The sequence below is a fragment of the Colossoma macropomum genome, unplaced genomic scaffold (assembly GCF_904425465.1).
Source record: "Colossoma macropomum unplaced genomic scaffold, Colossoma_macropomum, whole genome shotgun sequence".
NCBI classification, from domain to species: Eukaryota; Metazoa; Chordata; class Actinopteri; order Characiformes; family Serrasalmidae; genus Colossoma; species Colossoma macropomum.
Genome location: NW_023494788.1, coordinates 5,854,003 through 5,881,966, shown reverse-complemented (window position 1 = coordinate 5,881,966; position 27,964 = coordinate 5,854,003). Strand labels below are relative to the sequence as shown.

Here is a 27,964-nt window from a genome sequence, read left to right as displayed (position 1 = left end):
ATTTTAGATGTACATTAATGGCTTAAATGATTCAGGGTTCATCCCTGTGGATCCTTTATTAATGACTTATATAACTGAGCACTTATGTAATCATTTTAATTGCGGGATAATCATACGAACAGTAGTGGACATGTTTGCATGTGTGGCATCAGTGTTGTACTGGACTCCTGCTCAGGGGACTAAGGGAACAACAGTGGACAGAAGCAGGTGATGAATTGAGTGTGAATTAATTAAATAAAAAAGTATGTATTATAAATGTATTCTGAATAAGTTACTTTTTATTGAGATGGAATATGTTACTGAACACATTTATGGCAGGTATTCAGTATTCAGCTATCCGTACGACGCCCCGCTGGTGACATCCTGTATAAATCAAATGAATGCGTGGCCATGTCTTAGCAAGGCATGGGAACAAGATAATTAAATTGTGGCCAAAACTATGGGAACAAGACACTAACGCATGGCCATGACTTAGTAAGGCATGATCTCATTCCTACGCCTTACTAAGTCGTGGTCACGTCTGTTTATGCCCTATCAACTTATTATTAGGAGTTCACATACAATTTTGAGGCAGCCCAGACATTTTTAAGCATAAAACCCTTTTTTTTTTCAAGTGAATAACCGTGTCCCATAGGATCTGATGTCCCACAATACTGTAATAGCTCTTTTGAGAAAGCATTCAATTTTTTTTATTATTAGAAAATAGTTAGACTCCCTATATTTTATTTCTATGTAGATTTTTATTTATATTTTATTTATATAAGTTCATAAAACCATTTTCCTTTCCAAATCCTTTATTTATTTATTTTTATTTATTTTCAACTTTCAATTTTCCCGCTTTTTTTCTCTGAGGGAAAAGTCGTAACTAGCTTAGCTCGCTTTGCTCTGCCCACCGGTCTTTTCACAGCTGCTTGTTTTTATCGTCTTTAACTGGTGGGGGTTCGTTTGATAAAATAAATATGGGCTACTTAAAGCAGTTAGATGTGGAAAATTTCAAGTCGTGGCGAGGAAAGCAGACGATAGGTCCGTTTAAGCGATTTAACTGCATTATCGGCACCAACGGCTCAGGTAAGTCATGCTAACCTAGTTAGCCAACTTGCTAGGTTAAGCTTGTTTGGCTCGCTGGCTCGGGCGAAATGAAGGCCGAGCTGGATAAAGTTTCGCCCGTAACACTGAACTAAATTCTGCTCTTAAAGGCAAGTCAAATGTCATGGATGCCCTGGGTTTTGTGATGGGAGAGCGAGTTTCCAGTCTCCGAGTGAAACACACCAGAGACCTCATCCACGGAGCTCATATCGGCAAACCCGTCTCAGCCTCCGCCTTGGTCACCATGCGCTTCTGCGACGATAACGACGAAGAAACCGTCTTCAGCAGAGCCATATCAGGTGTGGTGGATAGATGTACTGTACATAACCTATATGTTCTGTTGTTCATCCTAAATATGCACTAACAGTAACAGATAACGTTAGTTTAACCGTGTCATTTCGTTGACTGTTGCTAATGAAGCAAAGCGATGTAGCGTTAGCTAGATAGTTAACAGTTCAGGGTCTGGATTCACAAAAATGTCTTGAGAAAGAAAATCTTTTTAAATGTTTCTTTTTTCTGAATTGCATACTTAAATTCACGTCCTTCAAACCTAAAAACATAATTGTTGTCTTACTACACTAACACTATAACAATGAGGCCCAGTCCCATTTCTTATTTTTACCCCTGCCCCTTGTTTTCGAGTGTCACCTTGCCCCTTGGAAGTGAGTTACAAGGGGTAGTGGGTGAAATCTTCTACGAAATGGGACAAACCCTCAGTATCGTAAGAACGTGGTATTCTTAAAAATATATATGTCCTTAAATATTTACAACTGTCTCACTGTGGTCTTAGACTGCACAGATTGACGGTGTAGGCTTCTTAAATGTTAAATTCTAATGAGTGTCACAAAATATAATTGTTCAAACAAACAAAAAGTTCCAGTAATCTGTAAAATATAACATGATATCAATAGTCTACATGACAAACTAGGCCATATGACAACATGACCTATAGGCTACATATGAAAACAACTGCAATTTTCTTAAAGAATAAGACTTTCTTAAGAGATTATTTGAGGTCTTCCTACGTTTTCTACTAGAACTGTATTTAAGAACATTCTTACGAACTTCTTAGTGTTTGTCTGAAGGTTCTTTGTAGGTTTTTTCTTGGGAAATCTTTCATGAATCCCGCCCCAGATAAGCAAAACAAAACAATGTCCATCAGTCCAGTTTTCTTGGACACTTTTTAAACTCTGTTACAGTGTGCTTAAATTAAACTTGGTGGCAAACCGTAGTAAATCTTATACTAATTATAGAGAACAAAAACAGGACAGTGCAGTTAAACCTAATATATCAAGTTAATATATGTTGCAATGGTCTCAGTAATACTGTTATAATATATGTGTGCAAGAATTGATAACCTTGGTATAAAATTAACAGTTTATGTTATTTCTTGATAGGCAAAGGAAATATATACAGTGCTTCACAGATTGACTTACATTTCTCAATGGGCTTCTTCAGGTGAATCCTCAGAGTACCGTGTAAATGGCAGGCATGTCACACTGGCTAAATACACAGGACAGCTGGAAAAGATTGGCATCGTGGTCAAAGCCAGGAACTGTCTAGTGTTTCAGGTGCTGCTGACACATGTTTTTCTTCATACTAGTGCTGTGTCTTTCTCTCAGGTCATTTTAAAAGTCATAGCATACAGTGAACAGTGTACAGAGGCACAAATTTACACAGATCAGCACTCTTGCTTTAGCTAATAGATATCCTTTTGTGCTGAGTTAGTAACACTTGTGGATTTATGTGTATGAAAGGGTGCCGTGGAGTCGATTGCTATGATGAATGCTAAGGAACGCACAAAGATGTTTGAGCGCATCAGTAACTCCTTGGAGCTGGCTAAAGAGTATGACACCAAGCTTGCAGCCTTACAGAAAGCAAAGGAGGACACTCAGTTTCACTTTAATAGGAAACGGGCAGCTGCTGCGGAGAAGAAGCAGGTGTTCAAGGACAAGACTGAGGTATTATAAGAAAACCACAGAAGATTTAGTTACGTATCCCAGGAGTTACATGGTAATACATTTTGAGCTAACCTTGAGCTACTGTTACGTGACATATTATTCTCACGCGTATTTGAAAGCATTTACTCCTTTGTCCAGGCAGAGAAATATCAGGAGCTGTTGGATGAGCTTGGTGAAACTAAGCTCCAGCTCAGCCTCTTCCAGCTTTACTACAACGAGAGGGGCATAGAGGCACTGTCAGAGTCTCTGAGAGAGAAGCAGGAGGTAGTCGCTGTCACAAAGAGTGCCATGGATGTATGGGAGCAAGCTGTGAAGGCTAGGAAGAAGGAGCACGGACGCTTTACCAGAGAGCTACAGAAACTGGAGAAGGAGATCAGGTAATTGTTTTCAGTTGTTTCAGTTGGTCACTTGCTTTGCTCGGTTTATAGTATTTTTTAATTTACTTGTCTCTAATAAATTTATCTCAAGTGCAGTCGAGTGCAGCCCACTGTACTGGAGCTAATATGTACTAGCTTTGGGTGGTAATTCAGAGTAACTGAGGAATTGCTTGCCTCTTTTTGTGTGACATGTTTGCATTGCACTACGTCTGTCCCTTTTCCAGGTCCGAGGAGCAAATCCTTAGCCAGCAAAGGCCTCAGTACATCAAAGCTAAAGTGAACACAGCTCACCACCAGCACAAGGCCGAAGAGGCACGAGCCAGCTTACTAAAGAGCCAGAAGCAGCAGGCCAAGAAGGAGCAAGATCTGCAGGAGCTGGAGAGGGAGCTGGCAGAGCTGGAGAAAGCCTGGAGGACGTATGAGAAAGAGATGGAGGAGCAGAGAGCCCAGAGGGGTGCTGGTGTACAGCTGGATGAATCTCAGGTTGGCATTAGAAACAATGAGTGCGTTTATATGCACTCAGTAATCCGATTGTAATTGGATTTCTGCAGTTATCCGATGATTCAAATGGTCATGTAAACGCCATACTCCAATCTGGAAATCAGATTAAGAAATCTGATAAAGAGAGCTGGATTTTAGCTCAGTAATCTGATTTCCCAGTGCATGTAGACTCTGATTTCTTTTGGATTTCTCAGTCTGCGCATGCACCAGAATAGATGGTGGTGCCAGCAGCGTTGCCTCGAGAGGGCAACAAAACACTTTTGGAGCGGTGCTGAAACCAAACACGAAATAAAGAATTTTTTAAAATACTCTTCATCTTCTTAGATGATGTATGTTCATATTTTCAGGTAAAGTGGCACAATGTTTAAAAAAAAAAGCCGCAGCATGAAGTTTGAGTTTACATCACGTCTTCTTCTGTGAGTTTATTGGCTGGTTGCAAAGCAGAAATATGATTACTGTCTGACTCATGTAGACCTGGAGTTTCCCATTATCTGATTACTCAAGTGCATGTAAACGTGTTGATTGGATTACTGACAAAATCTGGTTTTCTGCAGTTATCAGATTATTAGGTGCATGTAAACGCACTCAATGAGAAGTAGAGAGAGATAGAGACTAGTGTAGTTGTGACATTGACTGTACTTTTTTAAGTTGATTTGTTATCCAAATGGTGTTATTATTACCCTTAGCCATTGAACTTTTTTCACAAGGACCGCTGGCCAACGACTATAAGTGCTTGACTTTTTTCATATTGCTTATTCTTCATTGTATGATTCTTGGACAGTGGTGCTGTGACGATGCAACAGAATTCAGACGCTTGCGGATAAAAAATGTACACCAGGCTTTATTCGAGTGCGACAAAGAAGAAGTCAAAAAACATGCGTGGGTCGTAACCAGAAAGCAGTACAATATCACCGAAGTGATCACAACCAAAGCAAACAAAACCAAGGGAGTGATCCGATATCGTAGTCAAAAAAACAGGCCAAAAAGTCAAAACACGTATCCAAAAACAGTCAGCAAAAGTACAAGAAGGGACAGGCAAAAATCAAGGTCAGTGAAACAAAACGTAGGTCATAACATGTAGTCGCAAACAGATAATAGAAATGCTCAGCAAGTTCAAGAAGAAACAATACCTCGCACCGACTAAGACTAAAGCCCGGGCTTATAAACTATACTAGGTGATGACAATAAACACAGGTGAATGTATTTAGTACTCCGGTGAATGTGAGCGCTGATAGGTGCGTGCACAACCATCCAAAGTCATATGATCTCCCGAGGGGTTGTGGGCAATGGAGTCCCTTCTGGACTCTGCGTCAGAGGGAAGTTGCTCAGTCACATGATCTACTAGTGTATTGTGGGAAATGTAGTTTGAGTCCTCCTGAGGCGTGACAGGTGCATTGTTGTCCTGATAAATAAAAAAATCACAGCTTTAACCTAATAGACTGGAACTGTTTTGAAATTCAACATAATATTGAAAAAAGACTATGATTATTTTTTTAAATAGCCTAGTAACATAGGGCTATTTCTTATTTTCCTGTAATATGTAGAAATGAGCTGTTTCTTTTTGTAATTTATCACAGCTGGAGCGATATAAGGAACTGAAGGAACTGGCGAGGAAAAAGGGAGCCGTCTTGGTCCAGAAGGCTGAGAAACTACACTGGGAGGTGAAGGCAGATCGGGAGAAGCTAGAGTTCGACAAAAGGCGAAAAAGTGAGGTCAAGGTAGGTGTACAGTTGTCTGGCTTGTCAGTTGTATGTCTGCTGCTGTTACAACACACTAGAGATAATCATGTGTGCATGCATTATGTCAGTTACACTTGTGAAAAATTAAAGAATGTGTCCGGTGTCCTGATTATCTAGTCAGCATTTAAATTCTGCCTTTGCATCGTTATGAATTTGAGAAACAGTGATGTTAACCTAGATCAATTCACTACTTTTAAACGCTCAATAAATACAATACCTGTGTCATGATCTACTTCTGTTTTCTGTTTGTAAATGTAGGCAAACATTAAGCATTCTCAGATGCAACTGGATGACTTAAACAAGAGGGCAGGGAAGCTGGAGGAATATGCCAACACCTCTAAGTATGTTTCGTTCTTCAACAGTTCTGTCTCACTGCAGTGGTCTGCAGTAATGTTTATTTTTGGGCTCACTGTAAACTTTATCCAAAGTAGATATTGATTTTCTCCCATGCCAAGTGATTGATAAATGTTTATGTGAGCGTTTGTGACCTTAGATACGCTAGTTATCCTAGTGACACTATAAAGGGGCGCATGAGAGCACAGGTGACCCTTAAATTGAGGGATTAAGGAATAAGATTAACCTTTCAGTTGAGGGTAGAAATTTTGCTTGATTAATAGCCAGTTAAGTAAAATAGCTGTAGTAGAGCAAGGGCAATACTGAATGTGTGATATACAGGGCTTAATTTTGTTTTGATCTAACATTTTGTCCTTTTTTTCATTTGGATAGCTCCCAGATTACCTGTAGATGTTATTACTGTTTGGTGAAACTGATAATGAAGTGTTATCTAACATGTTTCCACCTTCATTACCCTACAAAGTTTTCTCTTCTTGTTGTGTTTTCTGTGCTGTCTTTGGCAGCAAAACTCTGGAAGAACTACGAGAGCAAGAGGAGCGTCTGGTGGAAGATTTAGAGCGTGGTCGTATACGAATGCAGGAGTTGAATGAGGAGCTGGTGAAGGTGCTGGGGGAGCTGCAGAACGCTCGCATTGATAGTCAGGAGAACCGTCGGCAGCAGAAGAGAGATGAGGTCCTCGAAAGCCTGTGCAGACTCTACCCGGATGTTGTGGTATTGTAACTTACATATTAACACATACCAAGCACTTAATGTAAATTGAAGCTTATCTGAAGCTACCAGCTTGTGATGCATTTGGATTGTTGATATGCCACCATTCAAGTATGTATGTAAAAATGTGTACATAGGTATGTGTGTATGTTGTATTGTATGCTTGCAATGAGTTTTTAGTAAAGTTTTTAGGTTTGTTTGCATGAGTTTGGTGAGTTCAAAGACTTCAAAGTTCTGTAGTGTATGATCCCAAGTTGTTTAGTGTTTCCCACAAAGTTGTAGTGTCGTTTGTGTAACCCTGCACTATTTACTGTCATGTATATATACCGATCAGGCATAACATCATGACCACCTCCTTGTTTCTGCGCTCATTGTCCATTTTATCAGCTCCACTTACTATATAGGTGCACTTTGTAGATCTACAGTTACAGACTGTAGTCCATCTGTTTCTCTGCATACTTTGTTAGCCCCCTTTTACCCTGTTCTTCAGTGGTCAGGACCCCCATGGACCCTCACAGAGCAGGTGCTATTTGGGTGGTGGATCATTCTCAGCACTTCAGCAACACTGATGTAGTGGTGGTGTGTTAGTGTGTGTTGCGCTGGTCTGAGTGGATCAGACACAGCAGAGCTGCTGGAGTTTTTAAACACCTCAGTGTCACTGCTGGACTGAGAATAGTCCACCAACCACAAATATCCAGCAAACAGTGCCCTGTGGGCAGCGTCCTGTGACCACTGATGAAGGACTAGAGGATGACCAACACAAACTGTGCAGCAGCAGATGAGCTGTCGTCTCTGACTTTACATCTACAAGGTGGACTGACAAGGTAGGAGTGTCTAATAGAGTGGACAGTGAGTGGACACAGTGTTTAAAAACTCCAGCAGCACTGCTGTGTCTGATCAACTCGTACCAGCACAACACACACTAACACACCACGTCAGTGTTACTGCAATGCTGAGAATGATCCACCACCCAAATAGTACCCGCTCTGTGATGGTCCATGGGGGTCCTGACCACTGAAGAACAGGGTAAAAGGGGGCTAACAAAGTATGCAGAGAAACAGATGGACTACAGTCTGTAACTGTAGAACTACAAAGTGCACCTATATAGTAAGTGGAGTTGATAAAATGAGTGTAGAAACAAGGTCATAATGTTATGCCTGATCGGTGTATGTATGTATATATATATACATATATATATATATATATATATATATATGTATATATATGCCTGTGTGTATGTGTGTGTGTGTGTGTGTAAACCAGAGATATCGAACTCCTTAAATTCTTATTAACTGATTTTCTTTTTGTCTAGTATGGGCGCTTGGTGGATTTATGTCAACCCATCCACAGGAAATACCAGCTTGCTGTTACCAAGGTGTTTGGCAAATACATGAACGCTATAGTGGTGTCCTCAGCGAAGGTTGCTCGAGACTGCATTAAGTTTGTGAAAGAGGAAAGAGCTGAGCCAGAGACCTTCCTCCCCATTGACTACCTAGATGTGAGTTCAACACAGTTTTGAGTTGTTACCTCTAGCATGAGGCAAGATAATGTGATAAGAGAATGTAAAAATTATGATTTCAGAAGAGATAAAAGTCCTACTTTGGTTTCAAGTGTCTGTTGGAATGTGTCACAGTTAAGGTTGCTCTGATACCATATGATGTCGTTGACCTGAGAGGGTCAACAAAATATTTTGCATTTATTTCTATTGTTAAATATTATGTAACAATAAATAATATACATACATACATCATCTAAACCGCTTATCCTTCTGGGTCGCGGTGGGGTGCTGGAGCCCTTCCCAGCTGTCATTGGGCGGAAGGCAGGAAACACCCTGGACAGGTCGCCAGTCCATCGCAGGGCAGACAGACAGACAGACATACACATTCACACACACTCACACCTAGGGGCAATTTTAGCATGTCCAATTGGCCTGACTGCATGTCTTTGGACTGTGGGAGGAAACCGGAGTACCCGGAGGAAACCCACACAGACACGGGGAGAACATGCAAACTCCACACAGAAATGACCCTGGTCACCTGGCCAGGAATTGAACCGAGGCCATTCTTGCTGCGAGGCGACAGCGCTACCCACTGCGCCACCGTGCCGCCCACAGTAAATAATAATAAATGATAAATAAACAAAAATAGGTTGGTTTTAAGTATCTGAAATGGATACACATATACATACGCATGTATAAATAGGCCATTGAGTAAACGCATTCAATCAAGCTTGAGATGTTTTCTTACTGACACAGCACACAGATTCCACCAAAATAAAATATTTGGAACTGTATAGGTTAGGTAGAGTTAGTATTGGTATTGATACTTGGTATTGGCCCATACTCAGTGATCAGGTATATGTATCGGTTTCAGAAAAAGTGGTAATGGTGCACCCTTAGTCACAGTAATTTTGATTTCAATGTACATGCCTGTAGAAATTTCTGAGGTTCTCGTTGTATCCAGGGGTGTTTTGGGAGCTAAATGTTGAATGTTATTTGTGTTCAATGCGAAAAAAATACATTTTTTTTTTTTTTGTTTGTTTGTTTTCAATACATATTTTTAAACATATAACATTCCTCTCTAGGTAAACCCTCTGAATGAGCGTCTAAGGGAAATGAGAGGAGCCAAGATGGTGGTGGATGTGGTGCAGTGTTCCCAGAATGCACCTCAACTGAAGAGAGTGGTGCAGTTTGTGTGCGGGAATGCCCTGGTTTGCGAGACTCTCAAAGATGCCCGCAACATTGCTTTTGGTGGCCCTGAACGCCTCAAGGTGAGATTTGTATTCCATGCTTATTTTAAAAAATAAGATCAAGTCAAAATAATTACGCAAGTAGTTTCATATCATTGATTACTGGGTTAATAAAAGAATGTCAACTGAACTACTGGTCGAGTCTTCAAGCTGAGTCTTTAAAACCCCAATTGTTTACTCATTTTCTTAATAGTACCAAAACCATGCCTAGTGCTAAGGTCTTTTTAAGAGATATATTTAATATACAGTTAGTTATGGGTTCTGAAAATGTGTAATAGGATACTTCTCCATCTATATTAATAGCTCTGCTTCTCATATTGCTCTGTAATTCGACAGACTGTAGCTCTGGATGGTACCATGTTCTCCAAATCAGGTGTGATCTCTGGCGGCTCTGTGCACCTGCGCAGCAAAGCTCGGCGTTGGGAAGAGAATGAGATGAGTGGCCTGAAAGAGAGGAAGGAGCAGCTCACTGCTGAGCTGAGGGTGGGTCCAGACCAAGAGAAGGCTTTTCCACATGTGGAAATACAGAAACTGCACTGATTGACAAGAACAGGGATTCAGTGGCTGAGCATGCTCGTTTAAACCTATGATGTGAATACTACATAAACATCTTTAGTAGATGCTTCAAGATTAGATGAGCAGGCCTCAGAATTAGTCCTTGGTAGTCCTAGAACTTGCCTAACAAAAGCAGCATGACAGAAAATAATGAACAAGAGCATTTTGCATTATGCAAATAGTTAATCACATTATTGTTCGGGCAAAATATTACCTTAAGCTGGGCCTACTCTACTTAATTTTAGACTGATTTTCTCTTTCTGACAGATTTTCACAGTTGGAAGGGAATTTCCAGGTTGATAGCCCAATCAGATGTGAATGGTAGCACAGATGACCTGGGAGCGTGAGAAGAGAAATAATCTCTTCTCTAACTCTAATCTCTACTCTAATCTCTAATCTCTACTCTAACTCTGAAGTAATTGGAGGTCTTTGAGTCTCTCTTAAGTCCTGTTGTGTGAGATGGTCAGCCATGTAATTGAACAAGTGATACAGGCAATGAACAGTTAGGGAGCTGGCAGAGAGAAAAAGATAGTAAAGAGAATTGTGTGCAATCCAAGTGTTCAGTGAACTGGTGAAATGGAGGAATCGCTTGTTGAACACTGGCAAATACCAATCTTCATAATGTTTATAATGTGTGAACCAGCCTATCAAAGCCCTTTACAAAGGCAGCTGCAAGTTTGTTGTGAAACATTTTTCCAGCAGAGCCAAAAAAGAAGGGGTTTGCTTTGTCATTTGTAAGCCATTATTATTAGAGAGCGGTCATAGTGGCTATGAATATAGAACTGATATTTGTTTGTTGTTTTTACCATTAATATTTGCATAAATCTTGGAACTGTGTGTGGACAGGAACTGATAAAACTGAGACGAAAGGAGGCTGAGCTGAAGCAGATTAGAGCCCAGGTTCAAGGAATTCAGACTCGCCTTAAATATACCAACTCTGAGTTCGAGACCATCCGCAAGAAGAGCATCCCAGCCTGCCATGCTGTAAGCTTGTTTCTCTGTTTATTTCTTTCTTCTTTCGGTTTTTTCTGTTCCGTTCTCTTTACGTTGTTTTTTTTTCCACACTTACTCACTCTTTCACACCAGAAAAGTTTGTATGTGTGTGTACATGTGTGCCCTGCATGCTTGCTTTTGGTGCAGGAAATCTCCAGATTGGAAAGTGAGCTCTCAAACTTAGAGTCCCACATCGAGATGCAGGCAGAAAATGTGCAAGTGAAGGACAGTGACATGATGGCCATTCAGGAGAAAGTCAATCAGGTGACTCATTTACACAACACAGCCTCATATTACATTTACAACTTAGTACCTTTTAATACCTATATCTCATTTGGCATGCATGTGTGGGAAAATAAGTATATTATTATCATAATTAACAAGAAATTCGTAATTATATATTAAAAGTGTATTAACAAAATTGTATTAATCCTCTCACTAAGGATAGGCCTTGTTGTATGCAGGTTAAGGGATTCTGTAATGGAAAATTTCTGAAGCTTCTAGAAGCTGGTGTGTTTAGCTGTAAGGGCAAGCTGACCGTAAAAAGTGAAGCCAAGCTGATAGGGAACCGGACAGTATCAGTGTTGGAACCAGTTTCAAAAACATGAAATTGATTAAAAACCTTGAGAGGATGGGAGTAGCTTGGAATAGCTGAGTATGTAAGTGAAAGTCGAAATAAGGGTTACCAAATGAAGTGAAAAAATAAGAAATAATGGGAACCAAAGTGAAATAAAGAAAGGTGAGAGGGAGGGGGCGATTACTTCATCGCCCCCAAACAGGGTATAAAAATTGATGTTTCTGTATTGTGCATTGCATTTGGTTGTCCGGAGCCATCTTGCCACCTGAAGCTTAATAAATGAAGAGTGGGCCTTTTCCTTCCTTCAAAAAGAACTCAACGGCTGAAGTGTTTCATTCAACTTTCTTTTATTTTTTGACTGAACTTTTTTATTTTGCGAGAATAGACAGATTTATTAAAACCCTAAAAACATAGTTATAGGACAGAATAATTTAATTTCATCCATATGTTGGGGCTTTGAGCGAGCGGGAATCGCCTTGGTCCCGACAAATGCATGACAGTGGCGGCACTTATTGCAGATAATTGACTCCATAAACATGCTTAAATAGAGCACGAAAGGACAATTAATGGACATTTTGTGCCTCATTGGGTTTTTTGTTGTAGTTGGAGGATGTGGTGTTCTTAGACTTCTGTGCTGAGATTGGAGTGGCCAACATTCGTGAATATGAGCAAGACTACATGAGACAGCAAGAAGAGCTTGAGCAAAAGCGGTATGATTTTTAAGCCCTATTCGAGCTGGATTAGTTTTTCAGAGGAGGTCCGGTAATGCAGTTTGTGCATGATTTGACTGGTCGATTCATAGAGGTTAAAATATGATTTTCCCATATTATCTCAAATGGCCCAGATTGAAACATCATCACTTGGACGTTTGCTTTAGCATTATGCAACAAGTGCCTCACTTCCAAACAGTAGCAGCACATAGTGTGGCTGAATGGCAAATATGGTGCCAAAAAAATCTAAATGTTATGGATTTTAGTAGTCTTGTCATAAAATAGAGCGCCATTTTCTATTTTCCAGTTTTGTTATTACTGTGATGTCAAACCAAACAGGACTACTGTTAGTGAGGGAGCTCAGTGTCTGAGTGAATTAATGACAGTAGTTTGTTCCAGAATTATTACTTAGCAGACTTGTAAAACTATGGACATGGCAGATTACTGGAGTAAAATCATGGATCTCATTGGTAAACACTCAGAGTACAGCACCTCCCTAGCTTGAATAGCGCTATATACACAGAGAATGCAGCAGCTCAAATATGAGTAAACTTAAAATGTTTGACAATATAGTTTGAATTGGCAGTGTATTAGAGCCCCAGAAGCGTACTCAAAAACAATGAAAATATAGCCTTCATTATAAAAAGATATGGAAAGTATACATGTTCTTTTATGATGTATTGTGTACACTTGCCAGCAGGTTATTATCTTAACACAGTATTACCTGTATTAAGCATATTAGCTGCTTTCTGCAGGCTACAGTTTGAGACCCAGCGTACAAGACTTAACACACAGCTGGAATATGAGCAGGAGCAACTAGACAAACAACACAGGAACATGAGCAAAATAGAGGATTCAATCAGAAAAGAGGAGGATGTAATTCTCACCTTGAGAGAGGCAAGCCATCTTATCTGTGACGTTTGTCTTTATATTTATTCTTTATTTTTAATTGACAGCTTTCAGGTTAATTAAACATATAATACCATAGAACACAAAATACTCACATAGAATTTGGACACACATTTCATAAAAAAGCTACATATCATCTTTACTAATGTATCTAAAATGTGTATGTCCTGTATTTTTTTTACAGTGGTTTAACTTTCAATTTCACCTTAGTTATTTGTTAAAGTTTTATTTTAAACTTTTGAACCATCATCTTAGTGATCCATTTTTTTGCTGCATAGAATTGGATTTACATTCTTTGGATGTACACATATCATTCCTAATTTTTTCATGGGCCACTTTCTAAATGCTTGTGTATTCCTTAGGAGGAAGAAAGGCTACTGGCTGTTGTAGATGAGACTCAGTCCAATCTCCTGGAGCTAAAAAACTTGCTGGTGGGACAGAAGGCCTCCGTTAATGATGCCAAGGCTGAGCTGGACAAGAAAGTTAGGGGCCATCAGGAGAAGTCCAGGTATCTGTGTTTGCTCATTGTGACTACTTTGAGTAATGTTTCTGCAGTTTCTTCAGTTTTTGTTTTTTCCGCATCCTTTAACATGACAAGGTGTTAAGTCTTCAGGGCTTTTCATCATCATCATTGTCACTTTTATTTATATAGTGCCTTTCCCCATGCGAGGATGCTTTACAATCAGAAAATGACATATCATACATAAATACGTAATCAGCAATAAATAAAACGGCACAGAACACACACACACACAGTTCCCACAGTTAGCAGGAGGTATTCCACTGACCACGGTATAGATTGACTTAGCCAGCCTGGAAAGAGTCCTTAAGCCAGGCATACACTGTGCGATTTTAGAAATCTCACACTGTTCGTTTGAATCGCCCGTCGTGTGCAGACAAAGCCTGTGATTTATATACTCACACTGTAGGAAAACACGTGGTCCGTCTGATATGACGTGACATGGGTGCTCACACTGCATGTGAAATGCAGCCTCTACAGGCGCTCTGTCTACAGACAATTTTCAATGATGCTGTTTCATTCCAAACAACATGCTGCATGTCCACATCTCGAGCAAAGACACTGGCTGAATCTCAGATGGTTCCCTGCTCCCTACAGAGTGCACAACATATTAAAATAGTTGCTCCTGCACCCATAAAGTGCATCACATGTATAATAAATAGCTTTATGGGATTCAGTCGTGTGTGCACAGCTCTATATTGGGCAAGGAATGCACTATTTTTAATGTAGAAGCCAGAACTTGGTGCATTACATAGGAAGTAGGGGGCAGTTTGAGATTCAGCCATTGACAAACCACTACAACAGCTTTGCTAACTTGTGCCACACTGTGCACAGAAGCTAAAGAACAGGTGGTCTACAGACAGACAGCTCTACATAGACAAAAAACCCCACAAAATTTATTTATACCTCGCAATTCAACTCAGTCAAACTAAGCAAAGTAGGCACATATGGACGCTGGTGCCGCAAATATCGACTTTTTTGCCTCCGTGTAGGAGCGGTGATTGTGTGCGGTTTTGGGTGCAACTTTGAGAAATCGGTTCGTGAGGCTGCTCAGACTGTGAGACAAGCGATCAGAATTTCCGTCATGTCTGAAATCCATCTGATCGTCTGACTGCCCAATCAGAGCTCGTTTGGGCAGTTAATCGGCTATCGTTTCCCCTCTTACACTGCACGGTAAACAACGTCTGATGAAGGCCCAATCATTCAGCCGGCTCCAACCAAATTGGGTTTAAAAACATGTTAAAATCACATAGGGTATACCTGCCTTTAGCCGTGGGGCAAAGTCTCACTCTGCAACTACAGTGAGTCACACAGGTGGCCGGCCTGGGAAGCCTCAAAGGCCAAAAATGTCTTTAGCTGCGAATGGGGTAGCGTTTTCCTGCAGCCAAGCGCCACTGGTGTGCAGCCTTACCTTAGCGCCCGTTCCAGGCAGCCTCGTAGCTGTGATGTGGCATTGCTTAGGCAGCCAGCCAGAGAGGCCTCGTAGCTGCAGCTGATGCAGCTGCACACCTCTGGTCCAGGCAGCCCCACAGCTGTAGTGCATTCCAGTAGCTGGCCCAGGCAGCCACGTAGCTGTGATGTAGCATCTATCAGGTCCCCGGTCCAGGTTGCACCATAGTTGCAGTGTAGCTTCACCCAGACAACCAGCCCAAGAAAACTCTAAGCCATGGGTGGAAAATCACTCTCAGCCGCTGTCTTGGTGGATAAGATGGCAAACTCCTCAGTCAGCGGAGAAACATAAAAACTTAAACACAAATAATATAAGACACATGAAATCCGATGTAAAGTGGCAGCCAAATGGCACTAGTGTACTCACAACGGAGCACATGCATACGCACACCAATGCATAATGTTGCAAACAGCAATTGAGCTGCTGTTTGTAGTGGAGCATAGTTAAATAAAGATGACAATCTCTCTCTTCTCTCTACCTCTCTCAGAGAGCTGGTGAAACAACAGAAGGAGCTAATCGCTGCAGAGACAGCTTTGGAACAGCAGAGGCTACATAAGCACAACCTGCTGCTGGCCTGTAAAATTGAAAGCCTTCCCCTCACTCTGCTTTCAGGAACACTGGATGAGATCAGCGACATTCAGGTACACAGACAGAATGCCCAGCATTATCACCAGTTTCATCAACTTTATTAAATTAGCATCTACTGAGATCGTTCAGCCCCACACTAGTGTTTTGATATCCCACAGTGCAGTACTTGTCCTTGGGCTCATCATTAAAGCTTTGCTTAGAAGTTTCTCTGCTTTAGGGTACTTGATTCATCTTATCAAGAGTTTAATCATAGCTGAATTTAGTGTGCCATATGAGCATTAAACTACGCAGTGCTTGGCTGTACTAAGAGGTGAACCGGAACACACTACCTCTGTTTAAAACTATATTGCAAAACTTGATATTTACAGGAAATTATGAAATACTGCATAAATACTGCATAAATAAATGTATTTGCTCTGTCGATGCAGTGTTGTTGTTTCATAAGTATCCTATTACAGTGAAATCTCTTTACTCTCAAACACAGCTGGACTCTGAGTCCCAGACTACTTGTACCCTGGACATCTATGAGCGTGAGGCACAAATGGTGTTTGACTATGGACCGCTAGGAGACGAGCTAAAAGTGAGTCTGAGTATGCGCACACAGACAGACATCACTTTCGTCTGAAAAGTATTTTTTCTGAGAAGTCACTCCTGAGTTTTTACTTGAGTAATTCAGCAAGGTGTTTCATTCCCGCTTACATGTTTCAACGTAGATTGTCCAAATGAACAAATAAACAAATAAAAAATGCACACCCTGATGGCATTGTTAGAGACTGTTTTCACAAAGATGCAGTTTTTCTCAGGCAAGAGAAAGGCCCCAGGCAGGATGGTGGGGCCATTATAGAATAACCTTATATGTGTGCGCAGAGTCTGACTGAGGAGGATGAGGTGGAGACCCAGTTGGAGATAATGCAAGAGAGAGTGTCACATCTGGAAAAACTGATACAGGTGTCCAAACCACCCAACCTGAAGGCCCTGGAGAAGATGAAGGAGGTGAAAGACAGCTTCCGTGGAGTCATAGACGGTAAACAGTGGTCACCAACTGTTAGCCTGGACAGCTACCTTCATGCAGAGCTCAGTTCCAACTCCGATCTAACACTCATCCAGGTAATCAAGCTGTTGCTAAGGCTTTTGCTGGGTCAGTCACGTTAGATTAGGGTTGGAATTGAGCTCTGCTTGAAAGTAGATCTCAAGACGTATAAATCTTTGCTTCATTTTCATCATGACTGGAAACTCTTTCACTGTATTTGGGCAGATACTCACATCTGGCCTTTTTCCAGATTTTTCCAGTATACATGTCATATCTTTCCAAAAACTGTCCAAATTTGGACCTTATTTGCTCAGCAAATTAAGAGATGCTTGCAGATCCTCTGCAGATGTGGATCCTTCACCACTATAGGGCAATCCCAAATTGAACCTTTTATAAACAAATGTCTTTTTGTATGTGTTTGTTTGTGTGTGTCAGCGTTTGAGGCCAGCACAAGCGTAGCTAAGAAATGCCATCAGGAGTTTGAACAGGTGAAAGCAAAGCGCTTCAGTCTCTTCAGCCAGTGCTTTGAGCATGTGTCGGTCGCCATCAACCAGATCTACAAACAGCTGTGCAGAAATGACAGTGCGCAAGTGAGACTCGTATATCTCCCTCTTTCTCTTTTCTGTGCTCACTCTCTCTGAGAGCGCTGAATACTGTGGGAGCTACACAGGTTCTGAGTCTGCATACCATATACATGCAGCATTTTCCTGAAGGATTATTTAAAGCATCAGTGATTCTGCATACAAGTTGCATTATTAAGTGTATTTCCTCTGTCTCACTCTCTCTCTTGCACTTTACACACTTTACAAAGATTTTAATATGACACTTTTTAGTAATTTTTAGTAAGAAAATTTTGACTCATTTTTTTGCTCTAGGCTATTCTGAGTGCTGAGAATCCAGATGAGCCCTATCTGGATGGCATCAGCTATAACTGTGTGGCGCCTGGTAAGAGATTTATGGCCATGGACAATCTATCAGGAGGAGAGAAGTCTATTGCAGCCCTTGCTCTGGTGTTTGCTATCCACAGGTAAAACTCAACATGTATTAGCACACCAAGCACAAAGGATATAGTCTACTGTCAGTTAGTTAATTGACAGTATATCTTACGGTAATAATAATAACATCGACAGCCTGACATGCTTTCTCTTTCTTCAGAACTAAAAATTTATCTGTATTTATGAATGAACTGGTTATAATAATAATTGCTGAAATAGTTATTTCCTTTGAATGTTTTTTAGTGATCCAGGCTTTTGGCTTACTCTGTTTACGTTTATTTCCAGCTTCCGCCCGGCTCCATTCTTTGTGTTAGATGAGGTGGACGCTGCATTGGACAACACAAACATCGGCAAGGCAAGACCACCCTTACTGTCATATTTACTGTATACTGTACCGTATATTGTTCTTGTTAAAATCAAGAAAGTCACTTAATGTGTCAGCAAAAAATACAATACTGGAATCCAAAAAATTATGTAAATGTAATGTAACCGAGCCAGGTAGTCCACTCAGTTGTGTTCCAGATACATGTATACACTCATTTTAATATGATACTAACACACCACCACCACATCAGTGTTACTGCAGTGCTGAGAATGATCCTCCACCCAAATAGTACCTGCTCTGTGAGGGTCCATGGGGGTCCTGACCACTGAAGAACAGGGTAAAAGGGGGCTAACAAAGTATGCAGAGAAACAGATGGACTACAGTCTGTAATTGTAGAACTACAAAGTGCACCTATATAGTAAGTGGAGCTGATAAAATGGACAATGAGCGCAGAAACAAGGAGGTGGTCAAAGAATCAAAGAATACTTTGATTAAACACTTTGATGTTTGATACTGTGCTTATATGCAGAAATGGTTTGCTTTTGGGTGAACATGTTCAGTGAAACCTGTTTTGTCAGAGAAGATTTTTTGAGTGATATTTTGAGTTTCTTTTTTTTGTCCAGGTAACAAGCTTCATTAGGGAGCAATCCAGAGAGAACTTCCAGATCATCGTCATCTCACTGAAAGAGGAGTTTTATTCACGCTCAGATGCTCTGTTAGGGGTCTATTCTGAGGTACACACACATATATACACGAGGCGCACTCATATATACACATAAACGTGATCTGAATTTGAAGTGAACCTTCCGTTTCCTCACTCAGCGTATATCAAACAGGCTACTCCTGTTCAGACCTGCTGCTGTTTGTTGTTTTTATGTGAACTCCTTTTTATCGCCCCCTGCAGTTTAATGAGTGCATGTTCAGCCGCCTCCTCTCCCTGGACCTCACTCCATACGCCCTTAATGAGGAGAACGGCAATGAGAGAGACAAAGAGATTTGATGGAGAAACAAGGAAAGAAGAGAAAGAAGCAAAATGACGAGATGGCTTGGTTCTCGACAGCAAAATAGATTTTGAAATGTTCCTACTTCTGCAACTTCTGGAGTTCACTTTGGATCATCTTGCTTTAGAATCACCCTCTTTAAAGGGGAATTCCAGCATTTTTTCAAATTTTACACATGTGTAAGCAAAATCATTTAGAATGGTTTGATGTGAAATGCACCATTTCTAGAGACACTTACTGATCCGCGTCGGTAAGTTTCCCTACAATGAACCGTTTCTCATCAAATGATTTGTATACATTTCAAAGACTGAATAATGCAGAAATTCCCCTTTAAATGTCTATGTTGACTTTTCGGTTATTATATCAAATAGCAGTTGTTTTGCATTCATTTAGGAACAGTTCACAGTATAGTAGCATTTGCTACCTCTTTCAGAATATTTCTGTCTTGGTAATGTTACAGTAGCACGTGTGTATGTTTAATAGGCATAGGTTTGTGGCTTGTTTTGGAGAAGCCAAGGAATGTTTCTTGTTGCAGTGCTGAAAGGAAGATTTCCAGTGTTTAAGGCTGTTTTTTTCCAATAAACGTTTTTTTCCAATAAATTCCTATAAAGGTTTAGTTTTTGTAAAGGTTTACTTCTTTATATTTATCTCCAAAATGATAACTAAATGATAACAAACCGTTCTTTACTTTTAATGTAAGTCAATGGAACCAGACTTTTTTCTAAGTCATTTTAAATCATTTCTTTTAGTCTGTTCATCATGAAATTTACATACAATATAAAGGGTAACAGGTATTTTCAAATTGTCAAAAACTGAAAAATGTCAAAAATGGAGATACAAGGTTTTCTTCAGATAACAGTGATTAATTTATATATATATATATATATATATAGATATATATATATGTATGTGTATATAGATATATATATATGTATGTGTATATATATATATATATATATATATATATATATATGTGTGTATATATATATATGTATAATTCTTACTAAATATGTCACAAAAACGTCAGCTCAGACTGGCTGTGGTCTCCTGAAACCTCATTAGTATCACTGTCTCACTGGTCTGACCTCTCACTCTCTTGAAATCTTTCTCTCCTTCTCTCTCATCCCTTTCCTTCATCACATGCCCTGCCGGGGTGTGGGTTAAGCTGAGAATGGTGATTTTCATTTTTCTCTCTTAACCTTTTCCAAATCTCCGTCTGTTGCTGACACTTTTCATGGCGTCCTACACAGTGGTCGTGGTCCCTCTACGGAGCAGCATCAACAGCCTGGATGCCTTGCGATTCTTCCTCTGGGTTAGTCCTTCTGTTTACTGTTACGTTTTAAGTCATTAAGATACTATGGAGACTTCTAAAAGCCTGTTGTGAATTCTTACTTTGATGTGAATCTAACCTGATCTTCCTATCATGTAGCCTGAGCACATTGCTGAAAGCTTCATTTTCTCCTGTACATAGACATAGTCGCTTACCAGTGCTTACTGCCCATAGTGCACGTACTAAATGTGTCTCTGTTTATCTGTCTTTAACTATGGGCAAGGTGTTGCTTATTATCTGGTTGTAAAGTTAAACTGGCACTTTTTGTGAGTGAGAAAAGTTGGGAAAGGTGGTCATGTTGATACATTAACCTGGTCTGGTATTGAAATGACATTATTGACTTCACGTTTACTGATTACAAGTCTAGCTTGTAGTCTATAAATGAGTTTTGCTTCATCATACTCCCCTCATGTCAACTATCACAGCCCACTGCAAAATTCCTACCAGGCTTCTAGAGGGTGTCTGTACTTCCCACGTCCATAAGAAAGTTCTACACAATCTATTTTTATTCAGCTCACTCATCAGCCATTACCATAAATAAAGAAATAAATAAAAAAACTTAAAACTGGCTTATTTTAAACTCATGAGAGATCTGATCTGGGTACTGAGAAATATGCATTTCTATTTTGTTTGAAATGTTTAGGGTTTTCATTATTTGTAATGAAAGAAGTGGAATTACAGAAGTGGCCTAAAGAAGAGTATCTTATTACATGTAATATATTGGCTTAGAGAATATTACAGGAGACATCAAGAGTGGGTAATAACTACTTACATGTACTCTTCTGTTACTATTATTAATGAAATACAATTTGTTTACTAGGAATTTACTACTTGTACTCATCTGTGGGAAACTGTTCAATTATTCAGGTACAGTTAAAGGGCCCATATCAACAGAAAATCTAATTTGCGGGTTGAAGTAAAATGTACATATTGTTAAAGCTTCAAAACGTCCATACAGTTCATTAATGGAAACTAAGCTATAAAAAAGCCAGTTTTATGATTTACATATGCTCACCTGCTCAGCCGACAGCAGTTAAGCCCCTGGCTTTTTAAACAAGGCACAATACAGGGCAGTCAATCAGAACAGGGCTCATTTATCAGTAACAAGCCTGTTTAATTCCAAAGGATAAAGACATGTTGGAAAAAATTGTTATGTAGAAATGAATTATGACCATTTTTGTAAGTTGACCATAAAAGGAAGAAATCAAATACAAGATAAAAGTGTAGGATTTGTGCATAAGTCCTGCATATTTAGTTACTAATTGTTTTATTGCATTTAACATTGTTGGTGACCGTGTCTGTACTGCTTTGTGATTCATCACATGTCTGACTTTGGACATTCATCATCTGTTTGAAACCAACAGTGTTTGAAAAAGAGAAAAAATAGAAGAACAGACTTTAGATTAATAATTACTTAAAGTAGTTCTTTTGGAAAGGTGCTTCTACTGGACTCATTGTTTCACAGAAGTGAAAATACTTTTATTCAAGTGGGTTCAAGCTGCTCTTCTCACCTCAGCAAGTACAGGACATAGCAAAAGAGGAAGAGAAGAAGCGTGCCATCTTTCCCTTCCTAGGAGAATGCTGTGAATTCTTCTGCCTGAGAATGTTGGTCATGAATGGTGGAGTGGTGGACAGAACAATATTGAACCTTCGATACCTCCAATCATCATTTACTTTTGAGAATCAATTCTTATGTGAAAATATTGATGTGTTTTCTAAAAGCAGTAAACTTGAGTGTCTGTTCGTCAAATTAAATTGACAGTGTCTGATGCTATAAAAGTAAAATCAAAATTATTCATTTGAACTAATCAATCATTTAAACTAATCAAATTAATCAATCACCCATTGCAGAACTGACTCTGTGTGTTTTTCCTTTCTTTCCTTTGCCGAGTTGAACAGCTGCCCATCTTGTGCGTTCTGATGCTGCTGCCTCTTCTGCCTTGATCGGGTGCCACTGCTCGCCATGCAAACCTCACCCTCACAACCTGACCCCACTGATGCTGCTGCTGCTGCATGAACTAAACTATTCAAATTAATTGTTTGCTCCACCTCTTTCCCTGTTTTTGTACTACAATACTTTATACTGACAATGTTTACTATCTGGTGTCGACCAGAGGAGGATGGGTTCCCCTTCTGAGTCTTGGTTCCTCTCAAGGGTTCTTCCTGTTTCCTAGGGAGTTTTTCCTTGCCACTGTCACCACTGGCGACGCTCATGGGGGCTCGGACCCGGATTTCTTTTTGTAATGCTCATTTCCTTGTAAAGCTGCTTTGTGACAACACCTGTTGTAAAAAGCGCTATATAAATAAACTTTACTACTTACTTACTACTTACTAAAAAAAAACAAGTGATTGTTCATTTCCTTCCTACCGCTCTCCAAAAATCCAGGCCAAAGTGCTGCAGAGAGTAACAGTGCACAGTGTATAGTATTTATCCTCATCTAACGTTCTGAATTCAGTCCATGAAGGGCCTTGCTAATTAGCTGATGAGCTGAATTAGGTGTGTTTAATGAGGCAGTGTGCTGAAGTCTGCAGTGTTTTGGCCTGCAAGGACTGAAGCCTTACACATGATCTACAGGTTCTTTGGGGTGATTTTCTGGGTGTTGGGAGGGAAAACCATTCAAGTACAGCAGACAAATGCCAAAAGATTGAGGAAAGCAAAAAGTTTGTTGCTTAATAATTTTATTTAATTTTACTTCATGAAACTACTTAAGCAAAAATATCTAGAATTACATTAAATAATCGTTAAATTTACAGTCTCAAAATCATCAACGTTTAAGATGATTTCACTTACCAAGATATCATTTTTTGTGTAGATGGTTGTTCCACTCAGAAGTCCAGAGCCCAAAATAATAAAATAATGTGAATCTGGGGGCCCAATTTCCATCTTTTGCCTACACACTCAGAAAAAGAAGGTACTAAACTGACACTGGGCAGGACCTCTCTTGTCACTGGATGGTACCCTCAAAGGTACATCTTCAGTACCCTTAGTCAGGGAACATAATTGCATCTTAAGTGACTCCACATACCTTGTTTTGTCTCCAGCCTTTTTATTTTATACATCTGTTTTAAAACATGAGGTTATGAAAAGGTATAAATATGTACCTTTTCCCTGGAAAAACTTACTTAAGATGCACAGTTGGACCTTAAAACCATTGTTGAACCTTTGAGGATACAGTCACATCGCTTGTGTCTTGATGTATCTGCCCAGTACCTGTTTTTCTGACAGTGCAGAGCCTTAGAATCAGTAAATCCACCCTTCTTTACATGCACAAAAACACATTTAAAAGTTTCAGAACTGGTAACTGGATATCGGTGTTGAAATTGAATCCAAAATAAAATTTCTCATATTGCCCATCCCTGCCAAACATTGATCTGAGCTCCTATGAGGGGACTATAATGATTATTTCTTGTTCTGCTGACAGGTGAAGAAACTGCAGGAGCTGGAGAGGGAGAGGGACTCTCTGTGGATGGGTCTGCAGGCTCTGGAGCAGGCCCGGGCCTGGCTGTGCTATAAAATGGAGCAAAACAAGCAACCGTGGGTCAGTAGGGGTTTATAAGGTGCATTAATGCATCAATGTTTCATTGCTCTGAAGGTGGTGATTCACAGAGGTGGGTAGTAACCAGTTACATTTATGCAGTTACACACAAAATTGTAATGGATTAGTACGTTTGAGTAAATCTTTCATATTTACTTCAGTATATTTTTGTGAAGAAAGGAATATTTTTACTACTTTTTACATTTTGGTTATAAACAATTAATTCCTACTTCCTTTTTAATGCTTAATTTTATTCTATTGCATTGGTGGCAGCATCTGTATTGCTTTGTAATTGGTCATAATTCTGACTTTTGAGCTCCAGCATTTTATTTTAGACCAGGGGACGGCAACATGAGGCATTTACTGCCCTCTTGTGGCTCCACAGCTGAATTAGATTTTTAGGTAAAAATAAAATAATCCTCCTTCACAGTAAAATAAAGCTCTGCTGATCGTTCAACACAGTTTTAACAATAAATGGTCTAAAATGCTGGAGTTAATGTAAAACTGCTAATTCACCCTTTAACCCTGAAGGTTGGTGTACAGACTGCTGGTCACCATAGCAACACAGACAACAGTCTCACCTGGCTAGTGGCTAACAAAAAGACAAAGAGAAAGATTTAAGATGAGCATAGATAATTTGGACTTATTTGCCTTTATAATCACTCCAGCTGGTTTCCTGATATGTTTAACCTGCAGAGCGAAACTGTCAAACACTGGAAAGTCACGAAGCTGAAGTCAACTTCTCATTCAATTTTTCTTGTTCCACCTTAAATGGTGCCTGCTGCAGCATTTAAGGTGGAACGGGAAAATTTGAACAAGAAGCTGGTGAATGAGAAGCGACTTCAGCCTCATAAAAATCTAATGTTGAGAGACATTTTACAAGAAACTATGGTACTTTTGGAAAAATTTCCTGCCAGAGATGTGAGAAAAGCAGCTATAGCTGAGCTAAAGCTTAAAGCAGAGCAAAATAAGTCTACGTTTTTTGTTTATATTAAATTAGCCTATACTAGGACATTAGCACATACTGAGACACATACAGTCAAAATGGTAAAATGGACATAAAGTGTTGTGACTCCCAAGGTGGTTTGATTTTTGAAAGGACAAAATGGCTCTTCTTAGCATTTGGGTGGCCGACCCCTGTTCTAGACCAACAAGACAGAAATAGAAGAACAGAGTCTGACACACTTCAGTTCTGTGCTGATAGATGCTGAGTGGACCAGTGCAGTTCTATTCATACTACTTAGTAGTAGTTTTCTGAGCTGCTACTTTTGTGTTTAGGTATTTAAAAATACTTTAATTATGCTAGAATGATAATTTCACAGAAGTAACACTTGATAGGGTTTAGGCTGTTCTGCCCTCCTTGTGTGATTCATCGAACTGATTTTGGAATTTTAAAATGAATTTAAATCAGTCATAATAACATTCAGTAAAGTATGCACTCATTATTTGGTTTTGCCAAAATATAGTATATAGGCTATTTTACAACAAAAAAGATTGGTACATGGTTTGTTCCCATAAAAAGATGTTCTTGTGTGTGATGTATATGGTTGTTCTGCTGTCTTAGGGCCTAAGCCCTGCAGCTCTGTGGGCTCAGTTGCAGGGAGTAAACAGGACACTGCACAGTGTGACGTATGACCCCCACTTTCCAGCACAGACAGCCCTCAGGTAAGACTGTTAACATGATGCTGCGTGATCAGCAGATCTACTTCCATGTGATTTACAAACACAGACTCCTCCCAGCAGATAACTTACAGATAACATTACATTCTGTCTATGCAATATTGCATATACTGCATACATATGTGACATACTTGTACAGTTGTATGCAATAAATTTGGGCAGCCATGCTCAAATTCATTTTAGTGAAAGTGAAAAGATGTTAACATCTGCCTAGAACAAGGTTATATATGACAAATTTCTGCAAGTTTTAATGCATAATTACCATTATTTTGCTGAATTTAATTTATTGAGAATTTATGAGACTAAAGACAGTTGAATCTTCCAAAGCAAGAGAAGACGTCATTATGAAATGGCAGTTAAGGATCAAGACAATATCTGGAAGATGGAGAAAAATCTTTGAAATGAACTGCAATGAACTGCAAAAACTGGTTAGTTGTTGCTGCTGTCAGGACAAAACCTCGTATCTCCATTTCTGTTGTTTTTCATTTTTTGACATAATTAGAAAAAGGCAGCTGTCCTGTGTCAAAATGATGAACGAACCAAAAAAATGGTCCAAAATAAAATATTAATATAAATAAAAATATTTCTTCATTTACTTCTATTAAAAGTTGAGAACGTTTTTCCTTGTCGTGTAAAGTTACTTTTTTTTGATATAGGAGGTTTTGTTCCCACAGCAGTGATATGCAAAGCGAAACCCCCACATCACTGCCAATGGCCAATGGGAAGATGTACTGTGCAGTGTTATTGGACAAACATCATCTACACGGAAGGGTCATCAGATGGAAACCTGAGCTGTGATCTCATCGCAAAAGTCAACATTTGAAGTACACAACACAACACTTAAACCAAACCAAAAAACAAACCAAACCATAAACCAAAGACATTTTGAAATTAAGTGCTGTGGACTGATGAAGCAAAAATAGAACTCTTTGGCGATAATCACAAAAGGTATCTTTGGAGAAAAAAAGGAGCTGCATTTGATGAAAAGAACACCTTGCCAACTGTTAAGTATGGGGATGGATCTATTATGCTTTGGGGTCATGTTGCAGCCAGTCGCACAGGAAATGTTATTTGAATAGAGGGATAAAAGAAGTCTACAAAAAGTGCTTGAAAATAACAGCAAGACAATGTTCCAAAACATATATTAAAATGTCAGCATTTATTTACTTCAAGAAACAAAGAATTTAGGGTTTGGGAATGGCCTTCAGCATTCCCAGACTTAAATATTGTTGAAATTCTGTGGGTAGATCTCAATCATGATGTGCATGCCAGAAAACCTATGAGTATTTCCAAACTTGTGCGTATTCCACATTTTATGTTTTTTTTTATGTTAAATTACACAAATAAATAATAATTGTGCATTAAACCTTAGATAAAAATGTGATGGTTGTTCCATGCTGAGGTGGTATTATTTTCTTTTTGCTTAGAAAATTATTTTCTATATATAATTTTACCCAAATGTGTCCAAACTTTTGCATATGTATACAGGCATACCTTCACGGCAAAACAATTTATTATGATAGTTGAGTAAATCATACGTGATAATACCATGCTGTACATTGTTGTTGAGGCAAAAGTCTAAGGAATGCTTTAAACCAGTAAATGGGAAGTGAATTGTTTGTTCTGCCCCGTAGGAGTCCGAGGAGTCGAGGCACACCAAATTTCCAAAGCTTGTACAGGAGACACTGTGATGGACAGTTTTGATGGACCAATGACGTCACTGCCAGATCAACATAAAAGTGTTAATTCTTCATTCTGTTATCTAAAATGTTGGTCATTTTCACTTACAATCAAATGTTTGCAGTAAAATTATACACCTCCGATTTATAATGGTAGCACTTGTTAATATGGAAATGGTGACGCATCTGTTTGTCTCAAAAAATTGCCTTTGTGTATTTTTCATTACTGAAGTGTATTGCAGTTACTTGCCCCCCCCCAAAACACAGATACATTCTCACTCTGCCTTTATATAAAACATATTTCTTTAAGTGAAACTTTAAAATGAACACTCCAACCTCTCTTTATCTCTTTGAATTAAATAAGCTGGTTTCCTACTGTACATTTAAGACTTAAATATGCCGATGAACTCTATTTCTGTTGCCTGTGCTTATTATGACTTCATTGAGAATGGGCGGGGCTACACTGTTATAAGCTGAATATGTGTGAATACATTGGTTTTCGTGACGTCGCAAAAATAATGAATTCAAATCGGACTGTTTTTGCAGCTTAATTTCCATATTTCAGTATTTTTTTGGGCTGTGTAGACTGGGTCGTGAAACGTACTTCAACAG

General features: G+C 39.4%; 2 protein-coding genes across 2 annotated transcripts; both read left to right on the top strand.

Annotated features, from left to right (window-relative positions):
* The first annotated feature begins 959 nt into the window (after positions 1-959).
* On the top strand, positions 960-19,272 carry smc1b (structural maintenance of chromosomes 1B). The gene is made up of 25 exons (XM_036567783.1): positions 960-1,068; positions 1,197-1,385; positions 2,545-2,657; positions 2,844-3,047; positions 3,186-3,424; positions 3,649-3,907; positions 5,503-5,643; positions 5,923-6,005; positions 6,522-6,729; positions 8,039-8,224; positions 9,310-9,495; positions 9,811-9,957; positions 10,876-11,013; positions 11,170-11,286; positions 12,203-12,309; positions 13,065-13,206; positions 13,581-13,726; positions 15,676-15,829; positions 16,261-16,356; positions 16,644-16,800; positions 17,242-17,396; positions 17,682-17,833; positions 18,087-18,156; positions 18,750-18,860; positions 19,031-19,272. The coding sequence occupies exons 1-25, from the start codon at positions 960-962 to the stop codon at positions 19,124-19,126; spliced, it is 3,705 nt and encodes a 1,234-aa protein (XP_036423676.1). The 3' UTR covers positions 19,127-19,272.
* A 1,089-nt stretch (positions 19,273-20,361) lies between these two features.
* On the top strand, positions 20,362-27,528 carry LOC118806505 (suppressor APC domain-containing protein 1-like). The gene is made up of 4 exons (XM_036567935.1): positions 20,362-20,439; positions 23,880-23,996; positions 25,558-25,658; positions 27,308-27,528. The coding sequence occupies exons 1-4, from the start codon at positions 20,362-20,364 to the stop codon at positions 27,375-27,377; spliced, it is 366 nt and encodes a 121-aa protein (XP_036423828.1). The 3' UTR covers positions 27,378-27,528.
* Positions 27,529-27,964: the final 436 nt, after the last annotated feature.